This window comes from Cyprinus carpio, chromosome B13 (genome assembly GCF_018340385.1).
Source record: "Cyprinus carpio isolate SPL01 chromosome B13, ASM1834038v1, whole genome shotgun sequence".
In the NCBI taxonomy this organism is placed as follows: domain Eukaryota; kingdom Metazoa; phylum Chordata; class Actinopteri; order Cypriniformes; family Cyprinidae; genus Cyprinus; species Cyprinus carpio.
This window is the reverse complement of record NC_056609.1, coordinates 16,463,597-16,481,473: the sequence shown is the minus strand read 5'-3', so window position 1 is coordinate 16,481,473 and position 17,877 is coordinate 16,463,597. Positions and strand designations below refer to the sequence as shown.

Genomic DNA, 17,877 nt, shown 5'->3' with positions numbered 1-17,877 from the left:
TGGCTTTTTTCCACAGGTTTTGAAAGACACCCAGTGGACCCATTTTGATGAATTAATGAATGTCACTATCGGCCGTCTAAAATCAGTCATCAGACAGCCATTGCAGGGACCAGCGCTGCTCATCTTGAAATCTCTGAAGGGCTCTTTCAAATATTTAAACTAAATCTCATTGAGATTCCAGCAGACATCCAGCATCGAAGTGTAAAACTGCTTTCATTCCGGTGGAAAGTTTTTTTCTTTTCTGAACCTTTTATTAAGCATCACACTTTGGCTCAGCAATGGTCCTGACACACAGGACAGTAACAAAAGGGGTGAAAGGTGGGAGTGATTCTGGAGCAGTGGTTCTCAACCAGGGGCCTTCTGCAAACTTCTAGAGGGCTCCAATAAGTCAAAATTAAAATAATTTAAATTTAGTTATATTAACATAATCTTAGAAAATAGTTCACCCCAAAATAAAAATTTGCTGAAAATGTACTCATCCTCAGGCCATCATGAGATCGTTTCCTAATTGGAACAGATTTAGAAAAATGTAACATTATATCACTTGCTCACCTATAGATCCTCTGCAGTGAATGGGTGCCGTCAGAATAAGAATTTAATCTTGCACTTTTTAGCTTTAGTGTTTTTAATCATTTTAATTAAAGTAAGTAAATCTGCTGATATAAATTACAGACATGATTTTCAGCATGGTTGGTTTACTACCATTGACATACTATTATTTATTTTTCCTAAATATTTATTTATTGTATTTTTATTTATTATTTTTACACTTAATAATTAGTTGTTTTGTCATTTGTATTTGGTTTTTAATGTCTATATAGCTTTTAAATTTTATTTCAGTTTTAGTTAAGTAGTCTTTTTATTTTATTTCACTTAGCACATTTCAAATTTCAAGTAGCCTATCATTTTTATGGTTTTGGTTTTATTTCTAGTTAACTATATAACCCTGAGTCACAGAAGAGAGAAGGACCTCAGATACAGTATAAAGTCTTTTGTAATGGAAACGATGTTTTTGGTTTTAATTTAATGCTGGGTAGGCTAACAACCTATGGTGATATAAATATACATACATACATACATATATATATATATATATATATATATATATATATATATATATATATATATATATATATATATATATTCAAAGGTTAAGCTGTTTGAGACTACCTGCACATAAGCACCAGGGACCATCAGGCTGGATTTACATTTTTATTTTGAGTCATAATTTTGAGTCATAATTTACTGTTACGGGGCCTGGAATATATCACTGCGGACACATACACTTTTGTAAGATTCACGAAATCTTTCCACATACGTTTCATTAAATGCATTTTTGGTGAATAATTATTTACTAAGTTAAAAAATTAAAATCATTTGCTAAAACTAATAAATTAGTAATCAGTGAACAGCCGGGCAAAATACATTGTGCAGTGTGCGCAATAAGGCAAGCACACAAATGTGCATTAGCGAAAAGCGAGCATATTTTCATACAACTTAGAAGAGCATAACTATATAACAAAATGTGTTTGTCAGAAATCCAGAATGAACCAAATGATTATTCGGCGCATCTTGAGCACAGAGGTACAGGGCAGGCTAATAACGATGGATGTCTCCACCCCCACCCCTCCTCCGTCCGCGTCTCCGCGGAGCGTGATTGGATTAAAGTCGGTTACCCTTTCCCCTCTAACCCGGTGATGCTGGCTGTTTCCTGCTTCTTCCTCTATCCAGCCGCTGCTGCTGGTGATTTCGTGTTAGTTGGGCGCTGTAGCCACAGCGAGACGCAGAACGAGGACGTCAGTGGCTTTTCACGGCACAAACCCCGAGTCAGCCACTGTATATTATCTCATCCAAAAGCACAGCAATGCGCAGGAAATCTAGGGTATTACTATGTTTCGCTGTGCTTTGGGTTCTAGGCATAGCGTATTATTTCTATTCGGGGACAACGCTGAGTCGAAAGGTAGGTTTTTCTGTTCGCTTCATGTTGTATGCTGCGGGAACGGTGCTATTATAAGTTGTTAGGGGAGACTGTGTCGAAATATTTCGTTTGCGGATGAATGAGGAAAAACAGTCACTACGGCGAGAGAACCAGCTCGTTTAAATAGCCAAAGTCTGTTGAGTGGACTTACAAAGATAGTGTTATCGCTCCGTGCTGTGATTTCAGTGCGAGACTATCAAATAGCCGCGTTTGTTTTTACTGAATCCAGAGCCCGCTATGTTGTGCGTGTTTATTAAAGGCGCATTATTCCGAAGTCGTTTTTAAAAGCGTTGATACGCCGAATTTCTTAGGAGCAAGAGGAACGTTAACTACTTACAAACATGAGCTTTTCGCTTGTGAATGTTACAGGGTAGTGCAAAAGCTACGATTAATACATGAGCTTTTCAATTTTTCGAATTTTAAATGTTTAATTATCGGGCTAATATTTAGTCTGGGACATGTTACTGGTGGTAGGGATTATGATTTTTCTCCGTGACTCGAATCTGTTGAATACTGTTCACTGAAAGATTCGTTCACACTCCGTCAGTGACGCTCTCTGCAGTTTACGTCGTTACGCCAGTAGGTGGCGACACAATATAGTATGTTTGTGTGTGCTTTGAGTCATTGAATCATTCACGATCAAAAGGGTTCATCCTTTACTGCAATTTACGTCTAATCTACTGAATAATGAGATCTATAGACTTGGTCTTAATAATGTGTTTAGTTGTCATTAAAGCTGCAGTCTGTAACTTTTTGTGTGTTTAAAATCTACCAAATTAATATGTGTGTACATCATGAATGCATTTTCCAAACCATGTTTTTGTCTTATCCTGAGTTTTCATGTTCAGACTATTTCAAACTGGTACAGGTGGAACTGCTGTGGAGTAGCCCAGTACCTGCGTGATTCGTCATAGACATAAACAGAGAGAAGTCGGATGTTCTTCAGCAAGATGCATGCAGTTCTGTTCATTAACCGCTAGAGCACCAAAAGTTACGGACTGCAGCTTTAGGCATATCTGAAGCGGAGTGATATTCAATATAATTGGTAGTGTGAATGTGCAAAATTTCTGGTGTCAGTTGCTTCCAGTTATTTTAGCTGCACAATACTATAGTTTTACTATTTACTGTACTTTGTTATTCTTCTATCTACCTATTGGGCTAGTAAATCATACATCTCGCCCATTAACAGCCAATAGCTTATTTCCACATTGAAAATGAAGAAGAGTATGTGTATGTATATAAAGTCCCAGTGCATTTGGACTGTGCCGTATATCAGACTGTTGTAACACCTCAAAAAATTGTGAACTGACTGTCACATAAAGAACCATAATCTTCCAAAAAAAAGAGACAACAAATTTGAATTTACACATTAACTTTTGATCTCTTGAAGCTGTAAATCTGTATCTCATTAATCATCACTTGACAGTGTGTACATATTGCACTCAGTTTTGAGTGAGGGTGGTGTACCATGAAAGCACACTTTTTAGTAACATACCATCTGTCTCGAAGGAAATTTGCTGAAATTCCTTTGCTCACAGGCAAATATTCAGCTCGTGTACTTCCCTTTATATTAAATGACACATACTGTCTTGAGATTTTGTTGTGTTTCGTGCTTTGTTTCCATAGCTGTCCATCAGCCGCAGTCAGCCAACTCGTTTTCTATTGTGAGTGCATTTGATATTGTGATCAAGGCACAATGAGGTGAATGGACCGCTGCACATTGGGGAATTGCTCCCTTATGGCACTCTGAATTTACATTACTGAATGTAACGCTATTGTTTGTAGTGTAACATTGATCACAGTTTGTTGTTCACAAGTAGTTATTGTCCTGTACTGCGGTCCGAAATAGGAAACGTTGCATGGCTAGAATAGAAATATACTGGACTTCAAAGACCTTGCTGTTTAGCTAGTTTCTCTACTGGTTTATTGCTGCTTTTATCATATAACCTCATAATGTATGAAGACAGCTGCTTGTGGATTCGTTTTTAAAGCTTCATGTAGTGTAGCATAAGCAAGTGGCTGAACAGCTGTTTAGCGCTCCTTCATCTGGCTCAGGGCTCTTTATGTTGAATCCTTCTCTACGTTGAACGAGACATTGATGCTTCCGTTTGGTGCAGCTTGTTCCTTTATATGCGTAAAATTACTCAATGAATTCATTTTATTGAAGATTTTTAATTTACCTGACCTTTGCCTTGTCCTTATGCATTTAAGCGAGAACTGTGCTGGTTGCACAATAGATTTTACACAGATGTCAAAGATTGTGTTTCAGCAAGGAAATGAGTTTCTGCAACCAGCTAGGGTGGATGACAGCCCCGGGACGGTGGAGTTGCACAGACGCTCATCACTGATTCTAGTACCTCAGTTATGCATGGGTCAGATTCTGAATATTTTCCCTGTCGGATTGTTTTTTGGAGCCTCAGCTGGCCTCGGATGCAGGAGAGATAGGAAAACAGGGGGCTTTTATCTGCACTGAGAAATGCGTTTGATATGATATCTGCTCCAAAACACAATTATTGACATGATGATTGTTCTGCCGCTGTTGGCAGGATTACAGTGGCGGTGTTGGGATGGGGCCGAACTGCTTTCAGTCACTTGTTCAAATCAAAGCTTGTTAACATCAGGATGAACCAAAGTGCATGACAGATTTGGTCAGCTCTCACAAAGCTGTGTGTGTCTTCCTTTTTTCTTTGTTTCTGCCTTTGATACCAGAGGAAAGTAAGCCATTTGGGTCTGATGAGTGTCAATCAGATGAATTTGTAGCGAGAAATAAAAGCGAAGCAGGGGCACTATTTTTTTTCGTGACTGAGACTGTGGGTTTCTCATTTTCTGAGTTGCTGGAGATGATATGCTGAATGCTAATATTTTGACAGATATTAATTGTTTTTGTTTTGTTTTTTGGGTTGCTGATAGGGCTGCACTATTAATCGAATGCGATTGTCGTGCGCATTTTGTTAGTAAAGCCGGTTCTGTAATCAGCAGTAAATCATCATCACGTGCTTTCAGATGGAGCAGCATTTACTACACAGAGCCGTAGTTCACTGACAAGTTATGCAAAAAAAATCGCGATTATGAGCTCGAAGAAATCGTTCGCGATAATGACAGCTTTTTGCATAGCTTCTCAGTGAACTACGGCTCTGTATAGTAAATGGTGCTCCATCTGAAAGCATGTGAAAATACCACATTTAATAACATATTTTTACTCCAAACTCACTTCATAACGTCAGTTGAGTGTTTAAAAAAATCTTTCTGTGAGATGATGTGGCTTCGGCAAATGGGTTGTTTGCATTAACCCTTTTTCGCACAAGTCAAAAACCACCTCAAGCGAGCATAAAAACTTTTGCGAATTAAGGGATATTTATTCAAAATTCACTCGTTTCTGAAGCAATTCTTTAAAATGCGCATTAAAATTGTGATGGAAACATAGCTAATGATATCACACTAATTATTTAGCTATTAGACAGAACTACACAGAGAGTGTAACATAATAAAGATGGAGAATCTGGGCATTGGCGTTTTCAGCATTGTCAAAATAAAAGTCCTGCTTTTGGGCTTTGGAGATTGTACAATTGACTACAACATTTGAGGAAGATGGAAGACTGACGTTAGAAATAGCAAATGTCGAAGAGGCTAAATGTAGTGTTTTGGTTTCCCTGTCAGTTTTGTGTGGACATTGATATATGAGGTTACGTTTTACTCACCGGAAGGTGAATTGGGTTTTAAATTTAAAGGGCAGTTTTTGAAGGCTTCTATCTCTTCCCTGAGATGCTGTCTGCAAAAACTCTATAGCCTTGAAAATATGATGCTTTTGTAGCTCTTTGCCATGGGATGTTTTTCTTCCTCTTATCTACTAGCTTAGCTTCAAAAGACCGCAATATTTTTTTGCTTCTTTTAAGTTGGCAACTGGATTTCACAAGATTGTTTTGTCATCTTGTGGATTCAGCAGAGTTTAATTCCTGAGATTGAATCAGTGGCTTATGTTTTAAACAGAGCCACGAGTTGTGAACTGACTGTGTAAGAGTGTTCCCGATGTTTTCACCTTTGATATGAGCAGACAAATCGTATATGAGGCACATTGCTTTTTTTATGACCTGACCTTTGACAGGATCAAATCTTTATGTGTCCACAAAGGGTTTTAAAGACACTTCCCCTGAAAAGAGACTCCTCTCTCTTGTGCTGTAACTTTGGATACAATGGATAACCGAGGGACCTCAGTGGTCAGAGGTCATTGGTTAAGGTTTATGACCACGGAATTCTGCTTTCTCAGTTCACTCTGTTTTTACCAGATGGAGACAAGGGCTTTGGCTGAAATAGTGAGAGTGAATGGGTGACTCTTTAGTCGTAAAAAAAAAGAGTTTTGTCCTTGTATCATCAGCAGGGCCAGTTATATCTCTTAAGATGGGGTTTGAAATGAGAAATCTGTAGTTTATGTGGAAACTAGAATTTCTGTATTTGTTTCTAGTCTTGAATCCAGCTCAATATTTTATCCTGTTAAGATATGCAAGGTATTAGGGATGCACAATATAGAGTGTTGTTGGAATAAGTCCCAAAACCTGGATATGAGTTAGCATTGTACTGCTTCTGTCGTCCCAAATTTGATGTATTTAAAAAAATTAATAAATACAGTCTGTGGTTAATACAACCTCAAGATATTTTCATGTACAATCTACTAGGGGTCGACCGATTATCAGTGTGGCCGATTATCGGCGCCGATATTAAGCATTTTTATTGTTATCGGCATCGGCCATTTTCAAAACCGATTTGCCGATAAAACCATTTTATTTTGAAATGCGCGATCTGGCACTGATCCAGCCACCTCAGTCAGAGCGCACCGCTCTGTGGCCTAGACTAAGCCCCGCCCATCGTCTGACTGATTTGTTGGGAGTCACGAGCCTGGCCAATCAATACGGCTGGCGCGGCAGGAAAATGTTCCGCTCTCACACCGAAAGCACAGGAGCTGCTTCAGTGATCATCATCACACATCAATAAGTTATCTCTCGAAGGTAAGAATGCAGTAAACGTTCCTGAAGTTGCAATAAATCACTACACTGAAGTTGCAAAACATACCTAAATATAATCGATTTATGATGACAAGCCCCGTTCAGTTATTATACCGTGAAATTCCCGGTCAATGTCCGTCATTGCAGTGATATGCTTTAACGGATCATCACATCAGTGCTGAGATAGTGAAACTAAAACCTACTTCTCTCACCATTCGGCCAACTTAACGTTATATTGTGAATAGATTATCAACACGAATGAATTCACTCACGTCTGCTGCGGTTTTTTTTTTGTGTTGTTCACATAGCTCCACTAAACAGCGTCCGTTCCGTTAGGGCTCTTAGTCAAATAAATTGCGCATATTTGGAGAAATGTTGCTTTATTCTAACATGATTGCAAAATAATTTATCATACAGATTCAGAATTACCATTATGCAATTTTGAAGAGCTGAAAGGGCATCAAGCGCGAGCTCTGACGCCCTGACGCGACGCGAGCTCCCTATTCCTGATTTAGTTATCTCCGCGGCCGCGCTCTCTCATTTGACTAATAATCAGGGTGCGTGCGATTTGCCGGGAGGGATGGGGGGATTTCCCCCCTTCTGGTCTATGCATCCCTGCCTCTGCTGAATAACTTTTATCCCCGGTGGGGATAAAAACATCTTGCAAACCCGCTCTGACGTCCAGATCTGATTCAAATGATCCGCGATACGCGATCCGATTGAAGCGCATCGAAACAGTGAATCATTTTGCGACGCAATGGTTTAACTGATTCGGAGTTTCAAAAAGCTCCGTTGTGTTTTTTGCTCGCTTTCTCGATGTAATTTGTTTTTGAATAACCGTGGACATTAAATCATAACAATTAATAGGCCTAACGTAGGCTTACAATGTTTTTATTAAACTGAGATCACACTAAATACAATTTCCGTCCTATTAAAAACATTTCATAAAATTTTTCAAAAGCATCCCCCCCTTTGTTTATTTCACAAAAATCGCACCCCTGCTTATAACCCTATGCTAATAACGTAAATTGTCAATAATCTCACATTGCACGTTTCTGGATGACGCTGTCCTGTATACTTCCTAGTTTGTATCGCCGTGATAAACAGTCAAACAAACATTTTACACATCAAAAATAAAAAAAAAACGCTATTACAATATGGGTTGTGTGTGATTTTAATGCAATTCTGGGTTGCAAATAAAATGCTAAATATAACACACACACACACACACACATATATATATATATATATATAGAGAGAGAGAGAGAGAGAGAGAGAGAGAGAGAGAGAGAGAGAGAGAGAGATTACATTTATTTTCCATTATTTGTTCATTTTTTGCTGTTTAAATTTGCTTTAAGTTTTACTTTGTTTATAGGATGCTGCTAATGGATGCAAGTTTTACTTAGTTTACAGAATGCTGCTGATGGATGCTCCCAGCACTTTTTATGTTTGTTGTTATTATTAATATTAATGTTGTTATTATGAACAGTTCTCAGAATTAAAGATGTGTTAAAATAATTTAAAGAGAGTCTTTGTCAGAGGCCTTTTTATTCTTAATTTTGACATTAATTTTCATTTTTACACAAGTCACATATCGGTTCAAAATATCGGTTATCGGTCTCCTTGATCTGTAATAATCGGTATCGGCATCGGCCCTGAAAAACGCATATCGGTCGATCCCTACAATCTACAACACAAAATGTAATACCTCACTCATGAGATTTATCAAAATCTTAGTTAAAGTCATGCGACTGTGGAGTAGTTCAGTTCATATGCTGACTTTAGCCTTTTTACTTCTGGCAATTGTTTTTCAGTTTCAAAATGAATATCCATTTTTCATATTTTTATTAACACGTTGTGGTATCTTAATTCACAATTATTGCTGTTTTTAATGTTTAATTGTTTATTTGGTTATTTTTTTTTATTCCAACTGAGTTATAATTCTAAGATACTTTGAATTATATTATTTTGAAGTCCTGCATTTTAGGCCAAATGTGATGTTTTACTCTGAAAAATTACTGCATTACAAAAGACATGAAGCATAGTTTTTTTCCCCACAGTTGTTAAAGTGGTAACTCTTGACATGCAGTGATTACCTTTGAAAATTGTCTTGTCCAAAGATTCAAAATTTCACTGAGGTCTTTGGCACCAGAGATGAATTTTCTGTAATATTTGTTAAGATAAAAGTCTCTGTGGGGATTTGCAGAAATCCTTTTCAGTTCTCCCACAAATGCCTGTTCAGTTAGGGAGTGAGATATGAAAAAAATTAATACATCCCTGCTTACCACTTCAGTCTGTAACCACATTGTCAGAGACAATTTCTATAATCTCTCTCCTTAGAACAGTTTTTTTATCCATTCATGCTTGATACTAGCCTTGTAAACTAAAGCTTCTTTGCATGTTCTCATTAAACCGCACATCCTGGTTGTTTTTAGATAATGTTTAAGTCTGTTTGAGTGAACAGTGGAAGAGGAAGTACTATTTGGTTTCCAGTTCAGACTCACCCAAAGGTTTGTTAGCACATCGGTTGTGAGCCAGGAGGAAGTGAAACGTGAATGGCAAAATCCATAAAAAGATAGAATGAAATATGCACTAGCATAAAAAAATGAAGATTGAAACCCTGGAACTTGCATCTTTGGACACCTTGACTACTAAAGGGTCTGTAAATATTACATGCAGAGGTGAAGAACGGCAACCCTATTTACCCAAAGGGTCAATGTCTACAAGGGAAATGTATCTCCAGCTGAATGTGTGATTCGAGAATATCGATTATCCTCTGCAGAGAAGTCATCTTTCTGTGTTTTTCACATTTAGTTTAGCCATCAGTCTCTCATGTCCCTGTGAAATATGTATGAGCCACTGCGAGACGTATGAGTGCAATGCAAATGAGAAGAAATGAGCTTTTAATGTTAAGGGTCATTCATTCTTCAACAGGGTTTAGATACTGGAGATTCCCCTTGTGGCAACTCGGTTACATCATTCTGTGATGTTATCTTTTATGATTAACACAGTCAGCCGCCTTATATTGGTCCATAGAGACTTAGATACCATAAAAAGAGAGTGTTTTCACATGTTATAGGATTCTTTGCAGGAAACGTAATTTGTATTTTTTGTAAGTAACCACACAGTTCAGTGATAGTTTGCTAGCTAAACTGTATTTCATTTGACCATTGTACTTTGTCTCTCAAGGTGAAACTAGCATGTAAAAAACACGCATTTCTAGACTATATATATATATATATATATTTAATTCCACTGCTCTGCTTATTGCATTTCTAAAACAAAAAAATGCATTGTGTGTGAATTGTAAGATAGACACTTTCCATTTTATATTCATGTGTATTTTAACCTAAAATCTGATTAAAAAAATTCCATGGACACATTACACATCAACTACCACTTTACATAAATGATTGCCTTTCATCTTTTTGCTTTTAGTATTGTTGGCAAATGAAACATTCTTGTGTCGTGATAACAAATCTCTCTGTTTTATCACTCTTCTGCTTCATCATCTCCAAGACAAAACAAAAACTGAGTGCATGTTGTTGATAAGCGCTTACTGGCTTATGCTTTTCGAGATATCTGTTGTGAAAGTAGTTTAGACTTGTTTTTAAGCCTAGTTTCCCACCAGGCAATCTTAGTATGGAGCGTATGGAGCCTATAAAATGCAATATCTGTATTCTCTGAAGGCATATGGTACTCATAATTCAGCCTTGGGTCAAAAAACTTTTTTTTTTTTTTTTTTTAAGTTCTCTGAGGATGTTTGTCCTGTGGTGCCTGCTGGTTCGTGCTGGGTGAATTTTTAAATGATCTTTCTGATGGAGTAGATGTAACATTGAAAATATACAGTAACAGTCTACCTTAAAGATCCATTTTAAGATCAAGATATAATTAACTGTGGCTATTTAGAAGATTTCGCCACAAGAGCAACATAATCCCCCTCCATCCTTTGAAATAGAGATGAATATCAAATGCAGTCAAGTGTGTCTCATTGTTCCCAGTGTTCAAGCCTCAAGGCAGCTCTCTCACAGTTAGAGTGTGAGGACTTCAAAGAACCCATGAAAAATGAACAAAAAGTTAATTATTCGATTTAATATCAGAGAAAAGATTCCTGATTTCATTGCCTGTGTTTTCAGTGGTGCTGTGATGATGATGTGTCTTTTAGAGAGTCGTTTAGAGATGTGTTATTCAGTCAGTGCCATCATTAAGGATTCACAATATATCTGCACTAGATCGGTTACTGATATTTGTGAAATTTTAATATTAAAGTTATTTTATTTATCAATTTTGGTTGATATTGGATATTTATTAGCCAGGTTTTTTTATTTGCCTTAATATTTAAATAATCTAGTATTTAAATAAAGGGATAATAATCAATTTCTAATGATGTGTTTGTTTTTATTAAAAAGGTCAACACAACTTTTAATATTTTGAAATGTGTAAATACTTTATTAAATTGTACTCTATAATACCCAAATAAACGTTAAGTTCAGTTTTCCTATATTTTAGTGGGGACTTAGTTTTTCTCTATTTGTTCTATAGAAGATTTAGGAATACTATAAATACTTATTCATCCTTTATGTTGTCCATTTTCTTGAGATGCCTAAATTTACTTGTAGAATGCTAAGTATTCATTATAGTTTATAGTGTTTTAATTTTCTGTTATAACAAAGTAGTATAGATTTATGGTATTGTACATTTGTAGTCATTTTGAATGGTAATCCTGTATAGAACAACAGATTAAAAAAAATAAAAAAATCTCACAGTCACTGTTCGTGGAAACTAATAACACATCCCGGGAATGAACATCCGCTTCGTGTCTACGGCAAACACATCTGCTCTGTCAGCTTGTGTTTGAAATATCGTAGCATGTTTCCCACATAGATTAAACAAAGATGGTCTATGAGCGCTGAGCAGTCAGAGTTGTTTAGACGATATGTAAGGGCCCAGTTCTTCACATATCGAGACGTATACACTAATGGGAAAACACTGTGGATATTGCCAGAGGGCATGAACGTGTTGAAGATGAGGTTTTCTTAGCCAAGTGCTTTCAGGCTGTTTGCCGCCTCGGCAGCTCAGAGAGACCAACAGACCAATCAAATTACAGCCATATAATTTTAATGAGCTAAGGTTTTTTTAAATCGCCTCCAGTGATGTATCATCATTTCAGCGCAAGACTTTACAAAGCTGCTGATTAAAAGCTACTTTCATGCAATGGGAAGCTACATGCACACGTCGCACTAAACACACTTTGCTACCGAACCCTCAAGTAAAAACCTTTTTTTTACTATCACAAAAAAGTGATCCATTCATTCAGCTTAGATGTTTAGTCTTTTTAACATTTGTAACTGCCAGCCGATGTTCACTTTACTTGCTCCACAGCTGCAGTTTGGCCTACAAGGCACCAGAGTCACCAGAAACAAGATTGAGCCACAGGAAGTCACCATCCACTCTGACTGACAGAAATCGACTGCACCGGTGGACATGAGTCACTGAAGCACAGCTAGATTTGTCAGCTTGTACATAGCCCTTTTTTTAGGACGATCATGTGTCTGCTCAGACACACTGTATAGTTTTGATGCTTGAACTAAATTGCCTTTATTGATGCCACAATGTATAATTTAACCCATACAGTTAAGTCTAAAATTTTTCTGCACCACATTTCAAACTAAATCGAGAATGCAACAGTGTAATCATTCTCGTGGGTTTGTAAAGCTCAGAAGCATCGATTACATGCTAATTAACATGCAGTGGAGGGCAGACGGTGCTGACTGCGGTCCCTTGTCTTTCAGCCTAATGTTACCTTTCATGCATATGCAACCACAGACTCCTCAGAGAATTTTACCCCTGTCATTTCAAAGACTGAAAATAAAAACTTTGAGTTTTTTTTTCTCCTATAAATTCTCTAGACTCTCAAGGGTAATTTAATTATTGTAATTATTTCATTTTAACCATGAAAGGCCTTAAAGTGCTTTTAAATTCATTTGGAATTCAGTCATACCAAATGTTGGAGTAAACTACACGACTTTTAAATCTGTACACTGAGGCAACTTTGTTAATGGTTACAGAGAAAAACAGAGGGTCACACACTACCAGTCTTTCAAGTCTTATACACTTCAGTCCAACTGAAGTCATGTTAGTCAATCGTATTGTATTAGTCCCTGTTCCCAAATGTGCTTACTTCCCTAGTATAAAGTATTCCAAAAACAGCATGTGAAATGAGAAGATTGACTCAATTTGTAAAACAGTAGGTGAAAAGTACCCAGAAATGAAAAGGCATCATGTTGTTCCAAGCTTGTATGATATATTTTCTTCTGCAGGACATAAAACAAAATATTTTGAAGGATGTCTGTGATTTCATACTGTTTTGGAACGACAGGAGTATAAATGATGACAGAATTAAAATCTTTAGATGAACTGTCCCTGTAAAGGTGTGATGTAATAGAAGTGGTTGATTGAATGGAGGCAGATCTGAATGTGCTCTTGCAGTCGATTGCAAGAGAGTGGTGGGGTTTTTGAGGATAAAGTCTTTCAGCAGAAGTTTGAGTTAAAAATGAAGGCGAATTACCATTTCATGCTGAATTGAGGACTATAGTTTTATTTTAACTAAACGTGCTCTGTGTATCTTTTCACTAATAAATCTTCTCCCGTGCATGTTTTGACCTTGTAAATTAGACTGACTTGGCTAGACCTGTTTCCATATCTGATTTAAATGAGCAGGCTCTCATTTGGATATCTTGTTGGGGGCCATGCCAGCTTTGCTTTTAGGGAGGTGTTGCATCCGGCAGAGGTTCACTGCTTATCTAATTATTTGCAGGCACATCCTGAGCCTCTGCCAGGCCTGTGGCTTCCACAAGTGCTCCGCATGCATCTTCATTACCATTACAGACCAACCAATAAACCACTTGGCTTGGTCTAGCTGGCCTCTGGCGGGGTTTTTTAATTTTTTTATATATTTTTTTTTTTACCCTGACAGTGCCTGAGGGCTCTGGTCCCTCATACCTGTCCCGTTTAGCTAATTTACATACTTTTAATGAAAGGTGAACATCTGTGCCTTGAATCATCCCACCTGGTCCAGATCAGTGAAGGACACTAGCTGAGACAAAGTTCATGCTTTTGAATTTAAAAGACTTGATGTGTGAGAAAGGTTTGCTTGCTGTGTTCAAAATTATTTGCAAGTTAAGGGCAATCGACGGCATTGTTGTATAATGTTGATTTAATAAAAAAAAAAAAATTATTTTTATTGTTTCTCTTCAAAAAAGAAAACAATGGCATCGCATTTGAGACTGTAAAGTACTGCGTGCGACTATCAAAAAATATTTAGGAGCACCTGTGTGACAAACCTGATCAGCATATTTGTGTTTGCGCTCATGGTGCGATCTTCAAAGATTTCTACTTGCGTGTTTTTGCAGCGTTGAGTAATGTATCACAGACATATGTTGATTCATGCAATATTAATCAGAATCCACTCACTGCTCAAAATACTGGAATTTTGTTCATTGCTGAGTTATGCAAGCTCACAAATCCTTTAGTTATACATTCGTTGTGCAGTGTAGAGAGCTTCATTGATTATAATGCAACTTTGTGAGATCGCGATGAACTGAAGTGAGTAACAGCTTTAAAAGATTAAGGGAGTTTGCAAATGTGATATTAAATTAATACAATAGTTCAATAAACAATAAGTTAATATTAAGTGAGGTACATTGTATGACTTAATATTGTCTGATTTTGCTCCATTTAGTCAACGAAAATAGTTTCGAAGTCACATCTCTAATTAAACAAAGCAGTGTTTTGTTTATGAATTAACGTGTTTTTTTTTCTTTTCTTTTTTTATGAATCTAGTGAGTCAATGATTCAATTACCCATTCATAAACACCATCACTTGCTTCGTTCCTGATGGAATAAGCCATTCAAATGAATCAATTGAATGAATGATTCAGAGATAAAATCGGTGACTTGCCACCACCTGGTGGCAGTTTTATTTTTATGTTTAAAGTGACATTTCAGTCGTTTAAATATTATTATTTTAACATATGACATTTTAATAAAGATAGAAAAAAGTACCATTCTGTTTTTGCTTTAAATTTTGAAATTATACAATCTAATTGACATCAAAAAGTGCTCATACTATAATGTAGCATGTTTGATCGGATTGTGATTAAAATGCAGTGGTTCTACAACGGTTTTATGCAAATCTGATTCATATAAAGGCACAGTCATGGACAAACCATGAAACCACCAGAATCCTTAACAACAACAACAACAACAACAACAACAAAAGATTTTTGGTGAAAAACTGCCCAGCACTATTTACCAGTCCTCATGACAATTAAATTGCAGGTATTTTTATACCAGACAAGGTTATGGAAACGACTCGGTTGTGCTGCCATGTTATAATGTATAAGGTTTATCTGACTATTCTATACTTGTAGTGGATTTAAACAGTGTGTCTTTAGACTTGTTGACTAGCTTTTAGTTTTATTGTTGGTGCTTAACTGAAAAAAAAAAATCTAAGCAATATTTCAGTTATAATCTTCATTACACTACAAATGCTGTCTATTGAGCTCAACTTGCATTGAACCCGGAACGTTCATTTAAATGATTATCAGGATATGGATGCTTTGCATCTTAGTCTTAGTGGGCAGTTTTGTGGTTTTTGCATTATCATTCTTGCAGTTAGCAACATAAGTAAATAAAACTTAAAAGATCATTGTGTAACTGGTGAAATGTACTCTTTTTGTCAGTATTGTAATTAATATTTTTAAGAATTCCCTAGCTAAGTAAGCCTCAGCATAGGGCTGAGACAGATGGGTGAAGGACGATCTCAGCAGCCTCTAGATTGACACGCCGGGCCTGCAGGGCAGCCAATTTGCACTTGTCTCCATATACAAAGTGACGGCCTTCTGGACGCCCAGTGCAGATTCACAGTCGACAGCTTCTCACCTTTTGCCGGAGCAGTTCGCTGGCATGTCAGTGAGAGGTAGTCTAATTCCCTGACAGGATGCCTGATTTTGTTTGGCATAAATTTACTCTCTGCATAACAGGTTTCATTTTGTCTTGATAGAGGGTACGCTGCTGAAAAATAGTTCTGGTGGCGCTGCACTCACCAAGAGATTGGCAAGGGCTCTCTGTCTCCTTTATTATTATAAGCTTCTTAAAATGTCATTCCCCCAAAATAAAAATTGTCCTTATTTACTCACCCATATGTCATTCCAAACATTCTTTCTTCTACAGAGAAGATATTTTATTGTTACTGGGTTAGTTAAATTTTTTTTTGGGTGAACTGTCTCTTTAAGACCTTTTAACATTCGACTTTAAAGACCAAGTCTCACACAAAACACCTGACTCCATAGTACAGAATAGCACTGCTGTTATTTTACTGTACAAACACTTTGAATGTCATTTACTTCCATATCTATTACAGAGAGTTCAATGCACCTCTTCTATTGACAGTTTCCAGTGAGGAAAACATAGGTGACAGGTCAGGCAAAATGTAGATTTCTTAGTTAATACAGTAAGTCCCACAGTAGGTTTTGCAGTTTATTCAGCATTTATTCCGGTTGTTTATGCAATGTGACTTTAGTGATCTTTCTTGAATGCAAAACAGCTGAAGCTACCAGCAGAAATTTGTCATGTCTCTTCTCTGCTAAAATGAAAGCTCTTGGGTGAAATGCATAACATAACCTCAATGTCAGAGCGTTAACTGCCTTGCAAATTCGATCACGCTCAAACACAATAAGGCCAAGGACAACATGCAGCCTCTCAGTTCAAACTGCTGTTGTCACAAATCAGAAATGAATGAAATCCATAGAGTCAAAAACACATTTTTATCAGAACTTTTCCCATTATAACCAAATTTGCAGTATAATTACTTTCCCTGATTAGACATGCAACACTTTAATTTAGCTTTTTTGTGCTTTTATGGAAATACCAAATAATTGTTTAGGAATGGACAAATAGTTCAGTTGGAAGTTTATATATTTGGTCCATATACTGACTTATTATTTGCAGATGTTATTTGAAACAGAATAACTTTGCATGCAGTCGGATGTTGAACAGATAAGCCAATAATTGACAACAGATTCACTTAGCATGTTTTTAGCTGCTAGCTTTTTAGGCGTTTCTTTTGAATCAATTATGGCAAGGGACGTTTGGTGGTTTACAAAATCTCTTATGGGTGTTCTTTACATGACACAACTAGGGCAGTAATCATCATAGTTTAGTTTACTACTTGTTTCCCACAGAGTCACGTAACCCGTCTTGAGTCATAGTCCGGTTTATAAGACAGGCCCATCAATCAGCTGATTTAGGCTCTCTTGGGATTATCAGAATTGGTCAATTTAACATAATAATTATGGAATATATAACTGTTTTAATATGACAAAAGTTAAATGTAGGTGCATTTTAAAGGTGCTTCTGTTTATTTAATATCTAAATGACATTTTAATATTAAAATGTTACATTTTGTAAATATAATTTTATTTAAAAATATACACTATTACATTATTTGTCACTCTGATCTTTAGGTACCATCAGACATCAACTACTAAAAAAAAAAAAAAAAAAAAAAAAAAAAAAACTACTAGAACAAGAACTTCTTAAAAGTTTCTGTAGTGCCTCAGGGATCCATAATGAAATGTCCCTGAAAATGTCACTGAGGTTTTATTTGTTTACCCATTATCTCCCCATTGGACATTTGAAAATACTTCAAAGTGGAAAAACCCTTAATGTGGCTTAATGTACTAAAGCAGGCACTAAGGAGAACCAGATTTCTTTTGAACAGTTCTTGTAATAAACATTATTTACAGCCAAAAGAATGAAACCGTAAGCCATGGACTATATTTAGGTGTGAAGCGTTTCCTTCCCCTTAGATGCTCATTAGGAAGAAAACAGCTTAACGTT

General features: G+C 36.7%; 1 protein-coding gene across 2 annotated transcripts in view; it reads left to right on the top strand.

The window, feature by feature from the left end:
• Positions 1–1,692: 1,692 nt before the first annotated feature.
• Positions 1,693–17,877, top strand: part of galnt2 (UDP-N-acetyl-alpha-D-galactosamine:polypeptide N-acetylgalactosaminyltransferase 2) — a 79,221-nt gene continuing 63,036 nt past the window's right edge. For both annotated transcript variants that reach the window (XM_042736893.1, XM_042736892.1), the window contains exon 1: positions 1,693–1,960. In XM_042736893.1, coding sequence (XP_042592827.1) covers positions 1,865–1,960 — 96 coding nt within the window. In that variant the 5' untranslated portion in view covers positions 1,693–1,864. The remainder of the gene's footprint in view (positions 1,961–17,877) is intronic.